At 40.2% G+C, this 16,235-nt stretch overlaps 1 protein-coding gene across 12 annotated transcripts in view; it reads left to right on the top strand.

Annotated features, from left to right (window-relative positions):
• LOC136448179 (PDZ and LIM domain protein 3-like) overlaps window positions 1-12,208 on the top strand; it is a 36,164-nt gene extending 23,956 nt beyond the window's left edge. For 8 of the 12 annotated variants that reach the window (XM_066447363.1, XM_066447366.1, XM_066447361.1 and 5 more), the window contains 8 exons: window positions 1,894-2,100; window positions 3,647-3,835; window positions 4,492-4,672; window positions 7,315-7,362; window positions 8,288-8,408; window positions 9,137-9,252; window positions 10,006-10,122; window positions 10,698-12,208. In XM_066447363.1, coding sequence (XP_066303460.1) covers window positions 1,894-2,100; window positions 3,647-3,835; window positions 4,492-4,672; window positions 7,315-7,362; window positions 8,288-8,408; window positions 9,137-9,252; window positions 10,006-10,098 — 955 coding nt within the window. In that variant the 3' untranslated portion in view covers window positions 10,099-10,122; window positions 10,698-12,208. The remainder of the gene's footprint in view (window positions 1-1,893; window positions 2,101-3,646; window positions 3,836-4,491; window positions 4,673-7,314; window positions 7,363-8,287; window positions 8,409-9,136; window positions 9,253-10,005; window positions 10,123-10,697) is intronic. The other 4 variants (XM_066447367.1, XM_066447364.1, XM_066447362.1 and 1 more) reach the window with 4 other exon arrangements.
• Window positions 12,209-16,235: the final 4,027 nt, after the last annotated feature.

Raw genomic sequence — 16,235 nt, 5'->3', positions numbered from 1 at the left:
ACTTTTTTAGTGTCTTTTAGATTTGTTTACTTCTATCATGACGTTGCATGAATGCCTATTGTTTAATAATATCAATTGGCACGTCACAGGCATGAAAAGTTACAGTTGTATAATTTTTACATGATATTGCATCACAAATGTCAGCCTCATCTATACCACAGTTGCTGACACCTACAGTGATAGATAAGTGGATGAAGAGGCTTGAAATGTGAAAATTAAAAAAAAATTAAAAAGCACAGACTCTGAGGTCACATTTACAACATGTTTCTCCTGTATTCCCTTGGCGAATCATCAGTACTGGAAATTTACTGGTCAGTCATCTACTACACAGTAAAAGATTTATTGTCGTACATTTACTAATTATTCACACTTAATGCAAATTCCCAGTAAGTTATCAGTAAAAGATCAGTAATTGAGCCAGCCTGAGGGAAGAAACAATAAATGATCAGTAAATGGTTGCTGTTAACAGTAAATATTTGCTGTCTCAACCCATAAATGCCAATGTGGACAACAGTAAATGCCTACTGACAGTAAATCCAAGAATTTTAAACAAAAGACCTATGACCTTCAAAGAGGGAGGACACTCATTATCTTAATTATCATGAAAAAAGCCACTTGTACCACAATATGACCTGTACCCTTTGATGCCCCTGTCATCTTTTTCAACCATTAACATATTCATTGTGTAGTATTCCTTTTCTAATCTGTCATTTTGTTCGGACACACATTTTCAAGTACTAGGTTGAACAATGCATAGCATCTACATTCATTTTGAAGCCACTCTTCTCTCAATGCCACGAACCGCCTGTCTCCTGATTTTCTCTGTTTCCGGCTGTCTCCACATTTTTTCTTCCCAGCTGACCAGTGCTGCACCTACAGGTAAGAACCACCACACCCCTCTTCTATTCATCTTCTAATGCTACGGTCACATTTGCACTGTTGCCCGTAGGGGGTGTAGCCATGGCCGGGCTCTGAAGCCACAAATTTGTCGTGGTTGACTGCCGGATACGGAAGTACCTCTCTGTGTTTTCACGATATGCTTATGGCATCTATGTGTCCTGAGTTGATTTTAAGTGCGAGTTAAAAGTATCACCGGGGCCCGGCCGTGCTCATAAATAGCCCGGTTACCACAGGGTGTCACATTGTGCCACGTAAGAGTCACTCCCGAAAGTGAAAAAAAGACATTAATTACCCAACAGGGCCCCTTTTACAATTGTGACTGTAGCATTTAAACTCTACCTTTTTTTCTGTTCATCATTTTTCTTGGTGAGTGGGCTTGCTGTGATTACAACCTGTACTTACTTTATCATTGGTTCTTCTGTAAATGTATTTTTTTTTTTCAAGGTAGGGTTGTTGGCCCTACTTTAACCTTTCTATACCTCGGGTAGGTGGAGATTTCGAGCTGTACTGGGGAAACAGTTAGGAAGTTGTAACATGGTTAAGGTATACTTGTTGGCTTCAGTGTGAAGAATAACATGACAAGCATTACACAACATTCTTCTATGGATTGGCCTGCTAAGAAAAAAATATAGGCTATGCATGTTGCATTGACATTGTACTTTTAAAATCTGGCACAAGAACAAGAAAATCTTATTACAGTATACATACATAGGTTATTGTAATACAGTATGTACACTCAAACCTGTACGAGTGACCACCTCTACATAAGGGCCGCATGGCCTATGTGACCACTTTTTGGTGGTCCCTTCGATTACTTTCCCATTGACACAAGCATTAAGAATCCTGTCTATAGTGACCACCTGTCCACATAGACCAGATTTTATTGATTCCCTGAGTGGTCGTCTTTCGCAGGTTTGACCATGCTGTACTTAAGTTTTGTACAGATAAAAGACAGTTCAGATCCTGACCTGCAGTATTGTCTTTTTCCACCAGGGGGCCCATGTTGAAGGTCAAAGACAAGCTGTTCCACGCCTCCTGCTTCAACTGTGCGGAGTGCGGCACCAACCTGAGAAATTCCACCTACATCTTGATGGAGGGAAACTACTACTGCGAGAAGGATGCCATCGCCAGGGCCAAGCCGCCGCCTGGTTACGACGTGATCGTCATGGACCCAGGACAAAAACCTGGAGCAAAAACTGGGTACTACTACATAAAGTAGCCCTATGTGCCCTCTCTGTCTACAAACTGCATTCGACTGTCGTATCAGCTTTTGTTACAAGTTTTCCTCGTTTCAAGCTCTTTCACTGTTCTTGTACAGTTAGAAAACACCTGTAATGCTCTTTCTTTTGCCTTAGCTTTTGTGCTTGAAATCAGTTGTTATAGGACTTATATTGAGAGAACAGTTGAAGGAATGTTAACAGTATTGTCGTTGTTATACTCGTGCAAATGACGCTTGATAACGAGCATTCGATAAATTTTGCCAGGGTTTAAAGTGATGGATTGAATTTAAGTCTTAGAGGTTTTTAATTCTTTTGTTTTCTTGTTCGTAGATATATATTTCCTTATCAAAAAATGTAATAAGTAATGATGACATTGCAAACTATATATTTGTTTATCATAGCATACTGTGCACAATACATTTGTACCCATTGTATTTTTTATATTAAATGCATCTATATATAGCTATAAAAAACGTTGTTTTAATAGTGATGTAAGGATAAGGAGATCATTCATTATGAAGAGTTTACTGAAGATGATAAACTTTAAGAAGCTACAAGATAGTAAATGTAGATCTTTTCTTTACATGTTTTTGAAGATTTTAGGAAAATACTTATTAGTAATTGAGTCTGTCCTCTCTTTCTTTGGCTAGATATTTTGGAAGCTTCTTCTTTTGAATCAATAAAAATGTTACATATCCTATCCTCACTACACATGTATTTATTTACACCCACCAAACTACCTTTGTAGACTCCCATCTTGCTTTCTTCACAATTGTGCACCTATGAGTTAGAACTCGGGGTGGATACCGGTTCAGCTTGATAAGGTCCAAGTCCAAGTTTAGGTCCAGAGATTTAGGTTCAGGTCCGGACCTGAACCTGGACCTGATCCTGTCCAGTTGATGTTTTGTTTTATTAGACCAATATTTAGCATAGAGAATTGATACTGACACACACGACTAGATAAAATTTCTTGGTCAGAAGACTTTCAAGATAAACCAGTGTTTGATATTTGAATGTTGCACTTATTTTAAATGCCTTTTTTGTCAGGGGAGACTCAAAACATGTCTTATCAAACAAAATAGAAAAACATATTTGAACTTTGTTCAGTTTTTTTTTTACTCAGGTTTTTGTCTTTCAGGTTTTTTGGGCTCGGTTCTTGGATGTTATAAAGGTCCGAATCAGGTCCAGCGAACCGGTATCCACCCCTAGTTAGAACCATTGGGACATACATGTACATGTAGGACAGGGGGGTCAGATTTTGATGTATATACTATTTGATTCTATCCATACAAACTTACCCTAACACCAATCATTTTTATTAGGAAATAGGACTCTACTGATCTCACATTTGTAGTTTTCAAAGAAATTGTGTCTTGTTTACATTGTAAGTGGCACCAAATTGTACTGGTTACATTATAAGTCAGAATATGTAATATTAATACACAACTCAACAGTTATCTTCACCCTTGGTGATGAGCTGCCAATCACATCCTAACACGCACACACAATCTTCTTTCTTATTAAAGAGCGCCGAGCGCCCCAACGACTACCGTGGCTCCCAGCGGCGGCGGTGGCGGCCCGGGACGTTCCGTCGAACAGAGGAGACGAGTCGTCCGGGATCGCCAGGACCGCAAGGCCAAGCCTATCGTCTACGCCAAGATGGGAGTCGCGGGATCTAGGACTCCGATCTGCGAGAAGACCAAGCAGATCATCAGGTGAAAATATACCTTACATAAAAGTCACAGTGGGACACTTCATATACATTTAGGTGTTATTTGTGGGATGTCTGATTGTCAATTCAATGGCAAGTATGAAGTAAAAGACGTGAAGTATTCATAAGATACAAAAATTATGGTGACTGGGTTTTATTTGAACCTGGAACAGCGACTTGCAAAAATTGTTCTCTTGAGAAGCAAACAGTACATAATCGGGTAGGTGGAAAAGCCTGTCCAGTCCGGACACTGGAAAAAACAGTACAGTATGTCTGAAAAGAAGATCTGCATGGGGGTACCTGGCAACGGTTGATGCTAAATTCAGCAGGGTCGGCAACATTTAACAGTAAATTGAGGAGGATGGACAAAGTTTAACGGTAAATTGATGCACATCCCTATAGAATTAGCAGCAGGGTGCAACCAATGTGGGGGAGGGGGGTGTTCCGGGGGCATGCTCTGACTTTCGCGGCAGGAAGAAAGAACTAGAAGTATAACTTGTGAGATTCGATATTCTATAAGTCAGAATGGTGTACATTGTATATTTGGTGCAAAAGTCAATGTTCATTGAATGATACTATAATTATTGGATATAATCAGAAAATTTTGTATTTTGGTGTCTAAGCCCTTTTTGTAAATAACCTTGCCATATTGTTCACCAGGGGTCCGTTTGTGGTTGCCATGGGCCGATGCTGGCAGCCGGATCAGTTCGTGTGCTTCCACTGTAACTGCAACCTGATCGACAGGGGGTTTGTGGAGGAGGAAAACGAGCTGTACTGTTCCACGCACTACAAGGAGTTCTTCGCCCCTCTGTGTGGCAAATGTGGCGAGCCCATTTGTGAGGTGGGTGGGGTTATATGTGTCCAATGGGTGGGGTTATATGTGTCCCTTGGGTGGGGTTATATGTGTCCAATGGGTGGGGTTATATGTGTCCCTTGGGTGGGGTTATATGTGTCCAATGGGTGGGGTTATATGTGTCCCTTGGGTGGGGTTATATGTGTCCAATGGGTGGGGTTATATGTGTCCCTTGGGTGGGGTTATATGTGTCCAATGGGTGGGGTTATATGTGTCCAATGGGTGGGGTTATATGTGTCCAATGGGTGGGGTTATATGTGTCCAATGGGTGGGGTTATATGTGTCCAATGGGTGGGGTTATATGTGTCCAATGGGTGGGGTTATATGTGTCCAATGGGTGGGGTTATATGTGTCCAATGGGTGGGGTTATATGTGTCCAATGGGTGGGGTTATATGTGTCCTATGGGTGGGGTTATATGTGTCCAATGGGTGGGGTTATATGTGTCCAATGGGTGGGGTTATATGTGTCCAATGGGTGGGGTTATATGTGTCCAATGGGTGGGGTTATATGTGTCCAATGGGTGGGGTTATATGTGTCCAATGGGTGGGGTTATATGTGTCCAATGGGTGGGGTTATATGTGTCCAATGGGTGGGGTTATATGTGTCCAATGGGTGGGGTTATATGTGTCCAATGGGTGGGGTTATATGTGTCCAATGGGTGGGGTTATATGTGTCCAATGGGTGGGGTTATATGTGTCCAATGGGTGGGGTTATATGTGTCCAATGGGTGGGGTTATATGTGTCCAGTGGGTGGGGTTATATGTGTCCAGTGGGTGGGGTTATATGTGTCCAATGGGTGGGGTTATATGTGTCCAGTGGATGGGGTTATATGTGTCCCGTGGGTGGGGTTATATGTGTCCCGTGCAGAGTTGTCTCCAGGACCCGTCCCTCCGTCCCAGAACGGAAATTTGCTTCAGTTGTCGGAGCGGGAAAAAATGTCACCCTGTCCGTCCCGAAAATGGGATTGCTTCATGACATAAAATTGATGACTGATTTAGCAAGTACCTATCTGCTGAATTTGGAGAGATGAAGTTTTGTAATAAAAAATAGTTGTGTTCACATTCTGAGAGCTTTATGTATATATTCAGCATATACTAAATGAGGATAAGTTCGGTTTTTTAAGGAAACATAATCCCTGGAATGTATGATTTGTTCAACAATACCTGCCAGGTGCTTGTGTTGGAACTAACATTGCTTATTGTTTCCTTGATCGTGATGATAGGCATCATGGAGAGACAACTGCTAGAGTTATCGTTTCGTTTCCAAACCTGATATTGATATTGAGTTTTTGTGCAAAACCATGCGTAGCCAATCACAGCTAGAGCATCGGAATGTGTGTGACATAACCTATAATTGTGCTATTTGCTGCGTAGTTGGTGAAAATGATCTCGATGCATGGTGTGGTGACCTGAAATCCGACCGTAGCTGTATAGCTCTAGCTGTTCTCCAACTGGCAGCTTGGATAAGTTTTGGAGCAGCTAAAGCGGGTATCTCACTAGACAGCTGCACGTTTGCATCCTAAATTGGATTTGTGTTACCCTTGACATTACACCTTATAATGGGAATATCATGCAAAACGTACAAGACCGACTAAAAAGACAACAAAACACACAAAGCGTAGAAGATTTGTTTTTTATCAATGAAATTTGTTGAGCGAAAATTGCTCGGCCGCAGCGAGGTTGCCAACGTGCCGCAGCTTCAGTGAGATACCTGCTTAAAGCTGATACAGCCGGAATTCAGGCCATGTTGTGCTCTGTGCTGTTGCAGATGTGAATTTCAGAGTATAGGCTTGATGCGCTTGAATGTGTCTGTTTAAATGTTGGTGTATGAATTCGTATAAGTTACATGTTTTGTGTATGTTGTGCGGATGTTGTTCTGTCATCTCTCACTTGGTGTATTTGGTGTGTCAGATATTGCACTACCATAATATGGTTGCTTGTTGTGCTTATTGAAGGAAACTCAAGCAATATTAGGGCAAAAAAATCATATTTTGAAAGTCAATTTATTTAGTCATTTCTATACAGTCATGATTAGTTCAAACAACACTATCACAATGTATACAACGTCCATGATGCAAAAAAAGCGACATCGTTGTGATATGAGAACTCACTGAAAATCTCTGCCGGGGTTTTTGTAGGCCCGCAAACTAAGGGGATCATCGTACGGCATGTTTTTGCACGGTTTTGAATTGCTCAAAGTATGAAGTTATTATGCAAATGTGCTAAGTAGTGTTAGTAAATGTCACTACCATGAAGATTTCACAATTTTTTATTTACATTATGATTTTTTGGGCCCTAATATTGCTTTGGTTGCCTTTAAGTAAATACATGGTACAAGTATGCAGTGGTCTTAGTGTGAATCTATCTTTAACTGTTTTATTCTATCAGGGTGTATTTGGTGTGTCAGACTTTGCATATACATGTACTTGTTGTGCCTTAGATATATCATACATAATGTGTGTGTGTGATGGTATGATGAGGATAGTATGCATCAACAGATTAAGAATTACAATTGCTTGCTGTGCCTAAAACAGATTTTTGTTTGTTTTTATTTATTTATTTGTTTTGCACCCACTCCATTGGCATGCGTAATGTTGTGTACATGATGACACCATTGCTTTCATCCACAGACATCCCGAAAGCTCCATGGTAGCAACGTGCACGTTACAGTACAGTCTGTGAGTTGCCTGCATGCACGCATAGTAGTACTGCTTCCAATCTGCATGATTCTATAGAAACAGTCACCCTGCATGTCATAGATTAGAATTTTAACAGCATGTTTAATCCATTGTTAAGAAATGTTGAAACTTGAGTAATTTGATGGGTTATGATAAATGGTAATCTTTGTTATTTATTTATTGACAGATTTCTCCTTTCAGGGGGGCAAGAGTACTTCTTCACAATCTTTTGAAGCTTTTGAAATGTAGTACAAAATCTTGTGAAGAAAAGATGTGGAAATTTTTGCCCCCGTTTGATGATGGAACGTGTTAAGATTTTGGCGAAGCTTCAGGAGCGAGCTTAATAGTATTTTTTTTCCAATTTGGGTAGAATCGTTGTCTTCTGAAAAACCTCTATGAGGGACTTTTTGAAGCTTTTGAAATGTAATACAAAATCTTGTGAAGAAAAAAATGTGGAAATTTTTGCCCCCATTTCAAGATGGAGCTTGTGAAGATTTTCCAATTTGGGTAGAATCGTCGTCTACAGAAAAATTCTATGAGGGACTTTTTGAAGCTTTTGAAATGTAGTACAGAATCTGGTGAAGAAAAGATGTGGAAATTTTTGCCCCCATTTGAAGATGGAACTTTTATAGATTTTCCAGTTTGGGTAGAATCGTTGTCTACAGAAAAACCTCTATGAGGCTAATAAGGCTTCAGGTTACATTGTTTTTGGTACCGTGATACCTCATATACATACATACCATATCAGATTCTATACTATCTATACTATAAGATATACTTCAACCAATATGGTACTCTATATCTCTCTGTCAAAATGTACACATACATGTAGGGGGAGGAAGGTATTATTTATGCCCTTATTAGGCCTTCTGTTGTAGACAACAACGTCTGTGATTGGCTTACCCTCTCCTTTCCCGTCCAATAGGAATCCATCATTGCGAATGACATGCAGTTCTGTAAGACCTGCTTCCTGTGCGCCAAGTGTAACTGCCAACTGGACCCCAATGGCTACCATCTGTGGGAGGGAGCACAGATCTGTGATATCTGTGAGTATAGGTAGTGGTGTGTACCTAAATCCGTGTTCAGGTTCAGGTCCGGATTCAGATCCAGGGGTTTAGGTTCAGGTCCGGACTTATAACTCCGGACCTGAAGCCATGGCATATGTGTGCTAAAATATTTTTTTCCTGTTTCAAAAATTGGCATATATCTAACATGCAATTTGAAAACTATGTATGCGAAATTATATACAGTCATTAGTATTAAAACACAAAAGTTCAGTTATAAAACACAAAAACAGCTATATTTTCATTTTTTTTCATTGCAAATTTCACAATCAAAGGAAGATTTATGATGGCTTAAGACAAAAAGGGAGTATAACTATACATAAGCGAGAGATTTTTTGTTTCAAGTCCAGACTTCTTTCCAGACGTTTAGGTTTTTTTGGACTTGAACCTAAACGTCAGGTCCAGTCCGGATCAGGTCCGGGGTTTATGTACGCATCACTAAGTATAGGGCCCTGCTTCTGGACTAGGAATGCCTGCCTAAGGCCATGTTGATTTGATTATATGGATGACATCCTCTGAGAACACCAATGACCACACAATGTTTTCATCTTTTTCCAGTGTTACATGTAAATCTTGATCTTTGTGGGAGGAATAACATGTTTTTAGTAACAGAATTCAGTCAAAACATTTCATATTTAAGTGTCTATGAGGGTACACAGTAATCGGTATACATAATTATTGACATCGATATTTTGGATCCGTCTACTTAGGCTTTGCAAAGACCATGTCTACCAAGTGTACCGCGTGTGACTTCCCCATCGAGCCTGGCGATCGCTGGCTAGAGGCCCTGAACGTCGCCTGGCATACGGAGTGCTTCTGCTGTGCTGTAAGTATTTCAAACAAACAAACAAACAAACAAACAAAACAACAGTCAACAAGAACAAACAACAACTTTCTTGACATTCAAGTGTGCTGTTCCTTGCTTCCTTCTTGAAAAAATAAATTGTCTTGACACTACAGCATGTTAACTGTTGACTGTTTGATTAAAAACTGATTTTCAAACCTTTTATATCTTTTCCCAAGTAGAAGTAAAAGGAGCCTGTGATACGATACAGGTACTGGTATGTCATTAAGAATGGATTTTCACATTGGAGGCCATCTCTTCTGTTCTGCAATAAAATCTGTTGTTGTATTTCAGGATTTTATTTCTGTATATTGCTTGTGTCTTGTGAGTTTGCAACTTTGGCTGTACATTTTATAGACGTTCATTTGTTGCAGTGATCAGTTCACGTAATACTCTTCTCTTGTACTAACACTGGTGACTCGGAACTTGACAGTTAGCCCTGATTTGTGTACACTGCGAGGAATATTCAACAAACTTTAAAGGCAGTGTTTTATTTACATCATATGATGGGGAATAAAAGACGTTAAAATGGATAGAGAGAGAGAGAGATTTGTTAGGGTTATATTGACTGACACATGGTCAGGGCTGATTGTTCAGGTAACAGAGAACCTACTGCTGCTAACGTTAATGTTTTATGTATTAAAAAGTGTATTTTTCCGTCTCTCTCAACCTCCCTATGCTTCGCTGTCCTGCTCCGTCTGTTCTCCATCCATTCGTCCATCTGTGCGTGTCTAGGTCTGCCAAGCTGAGTTGGAAGGCCAACCCTTCTACGCTAAGGGCAAGAAGCCTTACTGCAAGAAGCCTGCCTGCAAAAGGAAGGCCATCTAAATGCCCGGGCGGCAGCCTACCACTGTACGCAAGAAACATTTCATTTCAGAGTGCCCACCAGTAGTACTGAAATTTCTCTAGCATGGTTGGAAACAAAACGATTAAATTTATTGGTCAATCTGAGAACTTGTAACTTCTCCAGTGAATTGGAGGGGAAGGCATACATGTAGCGTTATGTTTTCTACCCTCCTGATTTTGAATACAAGAAAGCACGGAAAAAACGCAATGTAATATCTGGTGGGAATTCTGTTAAATGTCAACATTTCCTGCATTTCCTTTAACGCCTGCTAGGGGGCATGGCCAAGCACCCAGACAAGTTTGACATTGGACTGATTGAAACAGCCTTTATACTGAAGAAAATCATGTCAAAATTTGCCAATGGAATCTTTGGGGATGAAAAATTTGTTTGCACCATTAGTACTTCAATGTACATCTGTGCATGTCTGTCAGCTAACGATAGCACATAGTTTAGGTTCCTGGCCATCGTCTCTTTCTGCTTCCCTTGTTGTGTCTTTTTCTCACTTAATTTACTAACTGCTGTCTATCAAGTGGTCCTTTTTTTACAGTTTCTCTTGCTGACCTTTTTATTTTCTTCCCAGGTTTGCCAAGTGGAGTTGGAAGGAGCTGCATTCTATGCCAAGGGGAAGAAACCATATTGCAAAATTCATGCCAAGCAGGCTGCTTGAGACTCTGTCTCCATGGCAACTGTTGTCATAGCAACAACAATAGACAACATTTTGTGTCGCAGCTCTAATGGAAACCACCGTAAAATAGCAAAGTTTCTTTAGAGATATGATATTAAGAAATGGCATGATTTCACAAATCTAGCAGAGTCAGGTGCAAGGACAATTTGAGGAAAAGAGCCAAATGATCATGTCTGCATGAAACAACGTAAAGTTACATGATATATGACTTGCATGAGGAGAGAAGACTTCAGTGATAAGTCATGCGAAGAGATTTTATGGCTCAGGCCGGGATTGTTTTATTTTGATGCAAGAAGACTGTAAGTAAGCAATGAAGGAAAGGCCAGTGTAAGGTTTTGACGTTTTATCACTTTCTGTAGACTTGGCTGTCTTAGTACTTAGGTAACTGATACTTAACTGAAGAGAAGTGAAGAGACAAGGCCCACCTACCCCGAGACTAGGGCAGCGATTGGATACTGTGCTCACGGATACACGTGCCGTGGGTTGGCCCTGCCCGAGGCGTGGCCGCCGTAGGTGATCGGAAGTGCACACCTCCTGTCATTCTCGTGTGCCGAGGGTAAAAGGGCCGAAATCACCTATGGCGGCCGACACCCTCGGGTCCTCCCCTGATGATCAGTACCAGTCGCTGTCAGCTGTCGTCGGAGACCCTCCCAACTCGCAGCACTCTGCAAAACTACTTCCCGCAACTCGTCACACAGCCGTCTGTCCTCTCGGAGCCTCGTAACTCACTGGAATCAACCAGTCTGCGAGTTGGACGGGTCGCGTCACCAGCCCGGGGTAGGTAGGTAGGCGTGCGGCGCCTCGAGCCGCGGAGTGCGTACGTCGGTCGTGTGTTCTAGAGAAGTGCACAGATGGAGAACTGCAGGGTGTAGCCTTTCACGTGTGTGTTGTGTTGTGTTGATCAGACTGAGAGATGGTGCTAAAGTAAAGGAAGGCCAGAGGAGAGAGAACTAGTTTTATCGCTTCCCTAGTGTGGGGTGTTACCCACCGACCACCCTTGTATATGTACTTGCATGCAGATCACCAGTAGCAAATAGTGCGAAATTTATCTTATACCCACCAAGTGTGTGAAAATTATAAGTTTGATAGAATATAACGTTATGTTGCAACATAGTGAAATTATGAAGTGCTTTTATAGAAATCATGATTATCAATTTACATTATGCTAAGAGGGGCTATGCAAAATTGCATACGTAAAGAAATGGAGGTACTTAATGTAGTTTTGACATCTGCATAATAATTTTGTAACCAAACCATATTGGACTGTTTACAGCTAGAGCTGTGGTAATATATGCATAGTAGCTTGAAAAGCTATAACGTGTGGAATCCTACCTGCTATTGGGATTTGCATTTTATATATATAACTCAATAGAGAATAAATCTGGGTCTCCCACCCAGGAATTGTACTTTGTTTTTGTCATCAGTGGTCGTTCTTGTACAGTAGCTAAGAGGTCAAGGGATATGTGAGATGTGGCGTCGTGTGGCACAATCGGGTGTTTCACCCACAACCGAGAGGTCCCGGGTTCAAAACCACCGATATGCCCTGATGTTGTGCCATTGGGAAAGGCACTTTACACGACTTTCCTCACTTCAGTTAGGTGTAAATGAATACCTAGCTTCGGTTAGGGACGTCCCTCGGATAGGACGTCTGATGGAGGAGAGCCACACCTTGAGCACGTTAAAGAACCCACTACACTGTCTTATAGAAAAGAGTAGAGGTCCTTCCCGGTGTGACTGGTTCAAAACCTACAATCCAATGACCGCACCCTTAGTAATAGCCTCCGGCTATAGCTAGTTGGGAAACCCTGGCATGTACATGCTGAACCAATAGATAAATGAGTTCCACGACCCCATATCTTCGCCAAATAATGTTAACCTTTTTGACTGACGGATTCTAAAGGTGAAATTGTCATTTTATAAAGGGCTATTCATCATATTTCATCATAATGATAAATCATCTTAACTAGTGTAACAATAAATGAATAATACGTTGAACAAATACAAGTGTTTTTGTATGATTTTGCCTTCATTATGAAATATACGTGGTCAGGAAAGTTGAACAAATGACTAAACACAGTATGATATACCGAACAATGTGCGGATGTCATACATATGATCGAATGAAAATTGCCTAATTATGTTCTTTCAGCAGGAGGTAAGTTGTCTTGTTCAAGAAGACTGTGTAAGAAAAACTCAGCCCATTAAGTGGCTCCCCCAGGCGCCCAAAGTTATATTGCACCGGCAGGTGATCCACACACCTTACAGCATTTCTGAAAGAAAAATTGGATTTATTCAAACATAAATCTTTGCATTTGTTCAACGTCCTCTTGTTTCACAAAATATTCTTCAACTTTGGATTTTGAGCCCTTCAGAAAGTGGCAATCTACTGCATTGAACGCTTGACCGCTTCCGTTGATAAGTTGCGAAGAAAACATCAATTATGACATAATATTAGCCCCTTTGTATATTTTGCGAAATGTCTTACTTATAGCTTAGATATCGCAGTTCTTGGTTTAAATGGTCGTATTTTCAAAACCAAGTTCAATTAAGCCATAATATTTCAAATCCCTTTAGGAGTCTTTCTCAATTTCGCCATTCCAGAAAACAGCGAAATTTGGCAATTTGGCGGTCTCCTCTGTCGCTTTTCCCGATACGGCCGGAAACGGTACTGAAGGTTAGGCTCCAATAGGGTATACACTCCTATCTTGCAAATTGCAAAAGAGTAGGCTGAAATCCAGTTTGCACTCTGACAAACAGGTCTTGAAGTCTTCACAGACATTAGAGATGACCTGTAAGACTTTTCAAAACACGCGTTCCCATGGAAATGATCGATTTTGAGGTGCAGGGTTGTTGCTCATGTCACATCCGTCGAAGCGCCGCCAAATGTATACATCAAGTCTTGTCCGCAATTAGTAATTCTAGAATATCTACGGGCATCATTTGCTTTCCCTTGAGGACATTGGCCTTTTCGATACTCAACTTCATCAATTTCTGGACACTAGATCACAAAACGATATAACAAGGGCATACCTATAAAATAACCGTTTTGCTGCATAGACAGGTTCACTGAAAAAATTGAGGCTGTACAAATTTGTAGCAGTCTGGAATCGTAGATTAAACTTACTTTGAAGGATCTACGTCCTTTCCTCTGTTATAAAGAGGTGATTTCAGGCAACATAATGTTGTAAGGCATACAGTGCAGTGCATTCAGTAAACCAGTTCATGTAACATTAGTTCGCATGTAAGTCCTTGTTATTCATTTCATTGTCTGGTGTCGAGATCTTTAACATACATGTACGCGAAAAGTTCAGTAAAAGGTTTAAGTCTTCAAAAGAAAGTGAATGAAGACCACATAATGCTTAAATTACTAATTACGGACAAGACTTCATGTGTACATGAATGTTGGTGGCGCTTCGACGGGAGTGACATAAGCTCCACCCCCGGACTTTAAAATTGATTCTTTCTATGCCAATGCATGGTTTAGAAAGTCTTAGAATTCATTCTTGGTGCACATGACGTCTTCCAGACCTGTTGGTAGAGTGCTCACCGGCTTTAAGTCTAATGCCTTGAATATCTTCACATTTTATATGATGGGAGTATATACCCTATTTGAGCCTAATCTGCAGTACCGCTCCCGGCCGTATCTAGAAAACCGTCAAATTGCCAAATTTCGGGAATGGTGAGATTGCGGAAGGCTCGCGAAGGGATAAAAGTTGTAAGGCTTACTTGACGTTGAACTTGAAACTGTGACCATGTAAAAGCAAGAATTACAATATTTAAGATATTTTGCCAATAAAGCAATGAGATGTTGGGTTATAATGATGTTTTCTTTGTGTTTTACCAGATACATGGTGATTTATGGTGATACATTTCCTCATACTGCCACTTTCCGAGGGGCTATACATCATAATTTCAGTCGCATTTAGTATAACGATAACACGTTGAACAAATAAAACAGTGTTTCTATCGGATTGTCAAGGAATATATCCAATTGTATACCGTAAGGTGTGTGAATTACTTATCTTAACGGTGCAACGTACGGTGAATGCTATGGTAGTTATTAGCATAATGTATTCATCTAGATATGGTTAGTTAGCTAATGTATGGTATTGTTTGATCGGGAAAATACATTTCATACGTTATGCGTTGTTCTTTTATGGTGTACTGGTGCCAGAAATAGTTTATCAAAATCAAGTTCAGCGCTGAAATGCTGATGTTGCACACTAGTATTTGCTTTATCTAATAAAGAAGATATCATATCAGACCACAAACGAAACTTACATGGGGCTTACAGAGATCTAATCCGGACTTCAAGCATGATAGATGATGGAAATGATGATTATATGGATACATTATGGATACCGAGAGTTAAAAACGTGTATGAGCCTGAGTTAAAGATCGGTGTTGTGATTAAGGAAGCAGCGTGGCCAACTAAGTGCTATATTTATCTCCATGAAAAATGGAGATAAAGTTTTGGGTGTGTCTGTGTGTGTGTTTGTCTGTCTGTCTGTCTGTTTGTGTTTCCGCACTACTGTAGTCAGTATAACTCAAGAACCTCTTGATGGATAACAATGATATTTGGTATGTGGGCAGGTGTTGTGAAGCCGAAGTTCAAGGTCGATTTTGGCCCCCCTGGTATGTGACCTTGGTACTGCAGCAGAACTTCAATTTTTGTATCTTTTGACCTGGACGTGCTGTGGTCTTGCTTTTTGGGTGGCAGATACCTTGTGATGTAATAAAGAAGTGGTGTAGGTTTGGGCTCCCTAGCAGCTTCCTCTGGAACTGCAGGGGCACTTTTGTGAAAATGTTCTAAGGAGAATAACTGAACAAAGGAACAACGGATTTCCATGATATTTAGTATGCAGGTAGCTTAGATAGAGATATACACATTGAAGTGCAAATTATGCTAATTGTGACTTAATTTGCATAGCTAATGAGAAAAAACTATATTTGCAGTGTTTTCCATAATTACTGCAAAACACCATATATCATCTATTAAATTGGAAAATTATAGGACTGTCAATATGATACTTAGTATGCAGGTAGCTTGGACAGACATATACTAGTACATAATGTAGTGCAAATTATGCTAATTGTGACTTAATTTAAAATCTCTTTCTATATTTGCAGTGTTTTTCATTATCAGACTCAAATACATGTAACATGTAGTTTATGGAAAGTGGAGCATCAACAGATACCAATTATACAAATGAATTCCTAATTTGCATAATTAATGCAAAAACACCATAATTAATCTAATTGGAAAATTATAATATTGCAACATGTGTAAGTTAGCTAAAGGTGTTTATGACCAAGCATATATCATGCAAATGTGTAAGTCATTTGCATGAATAGAATTGTTCATGGAGATATGAGGTCGTGGAACTCTTGTTCTCTATTGGAGATGTATTTTAAACCTATGAAGGCAAGAAT

The sequence above is a fragment of the Branchiostoma lanceolatum genome, chromosome 14 (genome assembly GCF_035083965.1).
Source record: "Branchiostoma lanceolatum isolate klBraLanc5 chromosome 14, klBraLanc5.hap2, whole genome shotgun sequence".
Lineage (NCBI taxonomy): Eukaryota > Metazoa > Chordata > Leptocardii > Amphioxiformes > Branchiostomatidae > Branchiostoma > Branchiostoma lanceolatum.
Note: the sequence above shows the minus strand (reverse complement) of the source record. Positions and strands in the feature narration are given on the sequence as shown.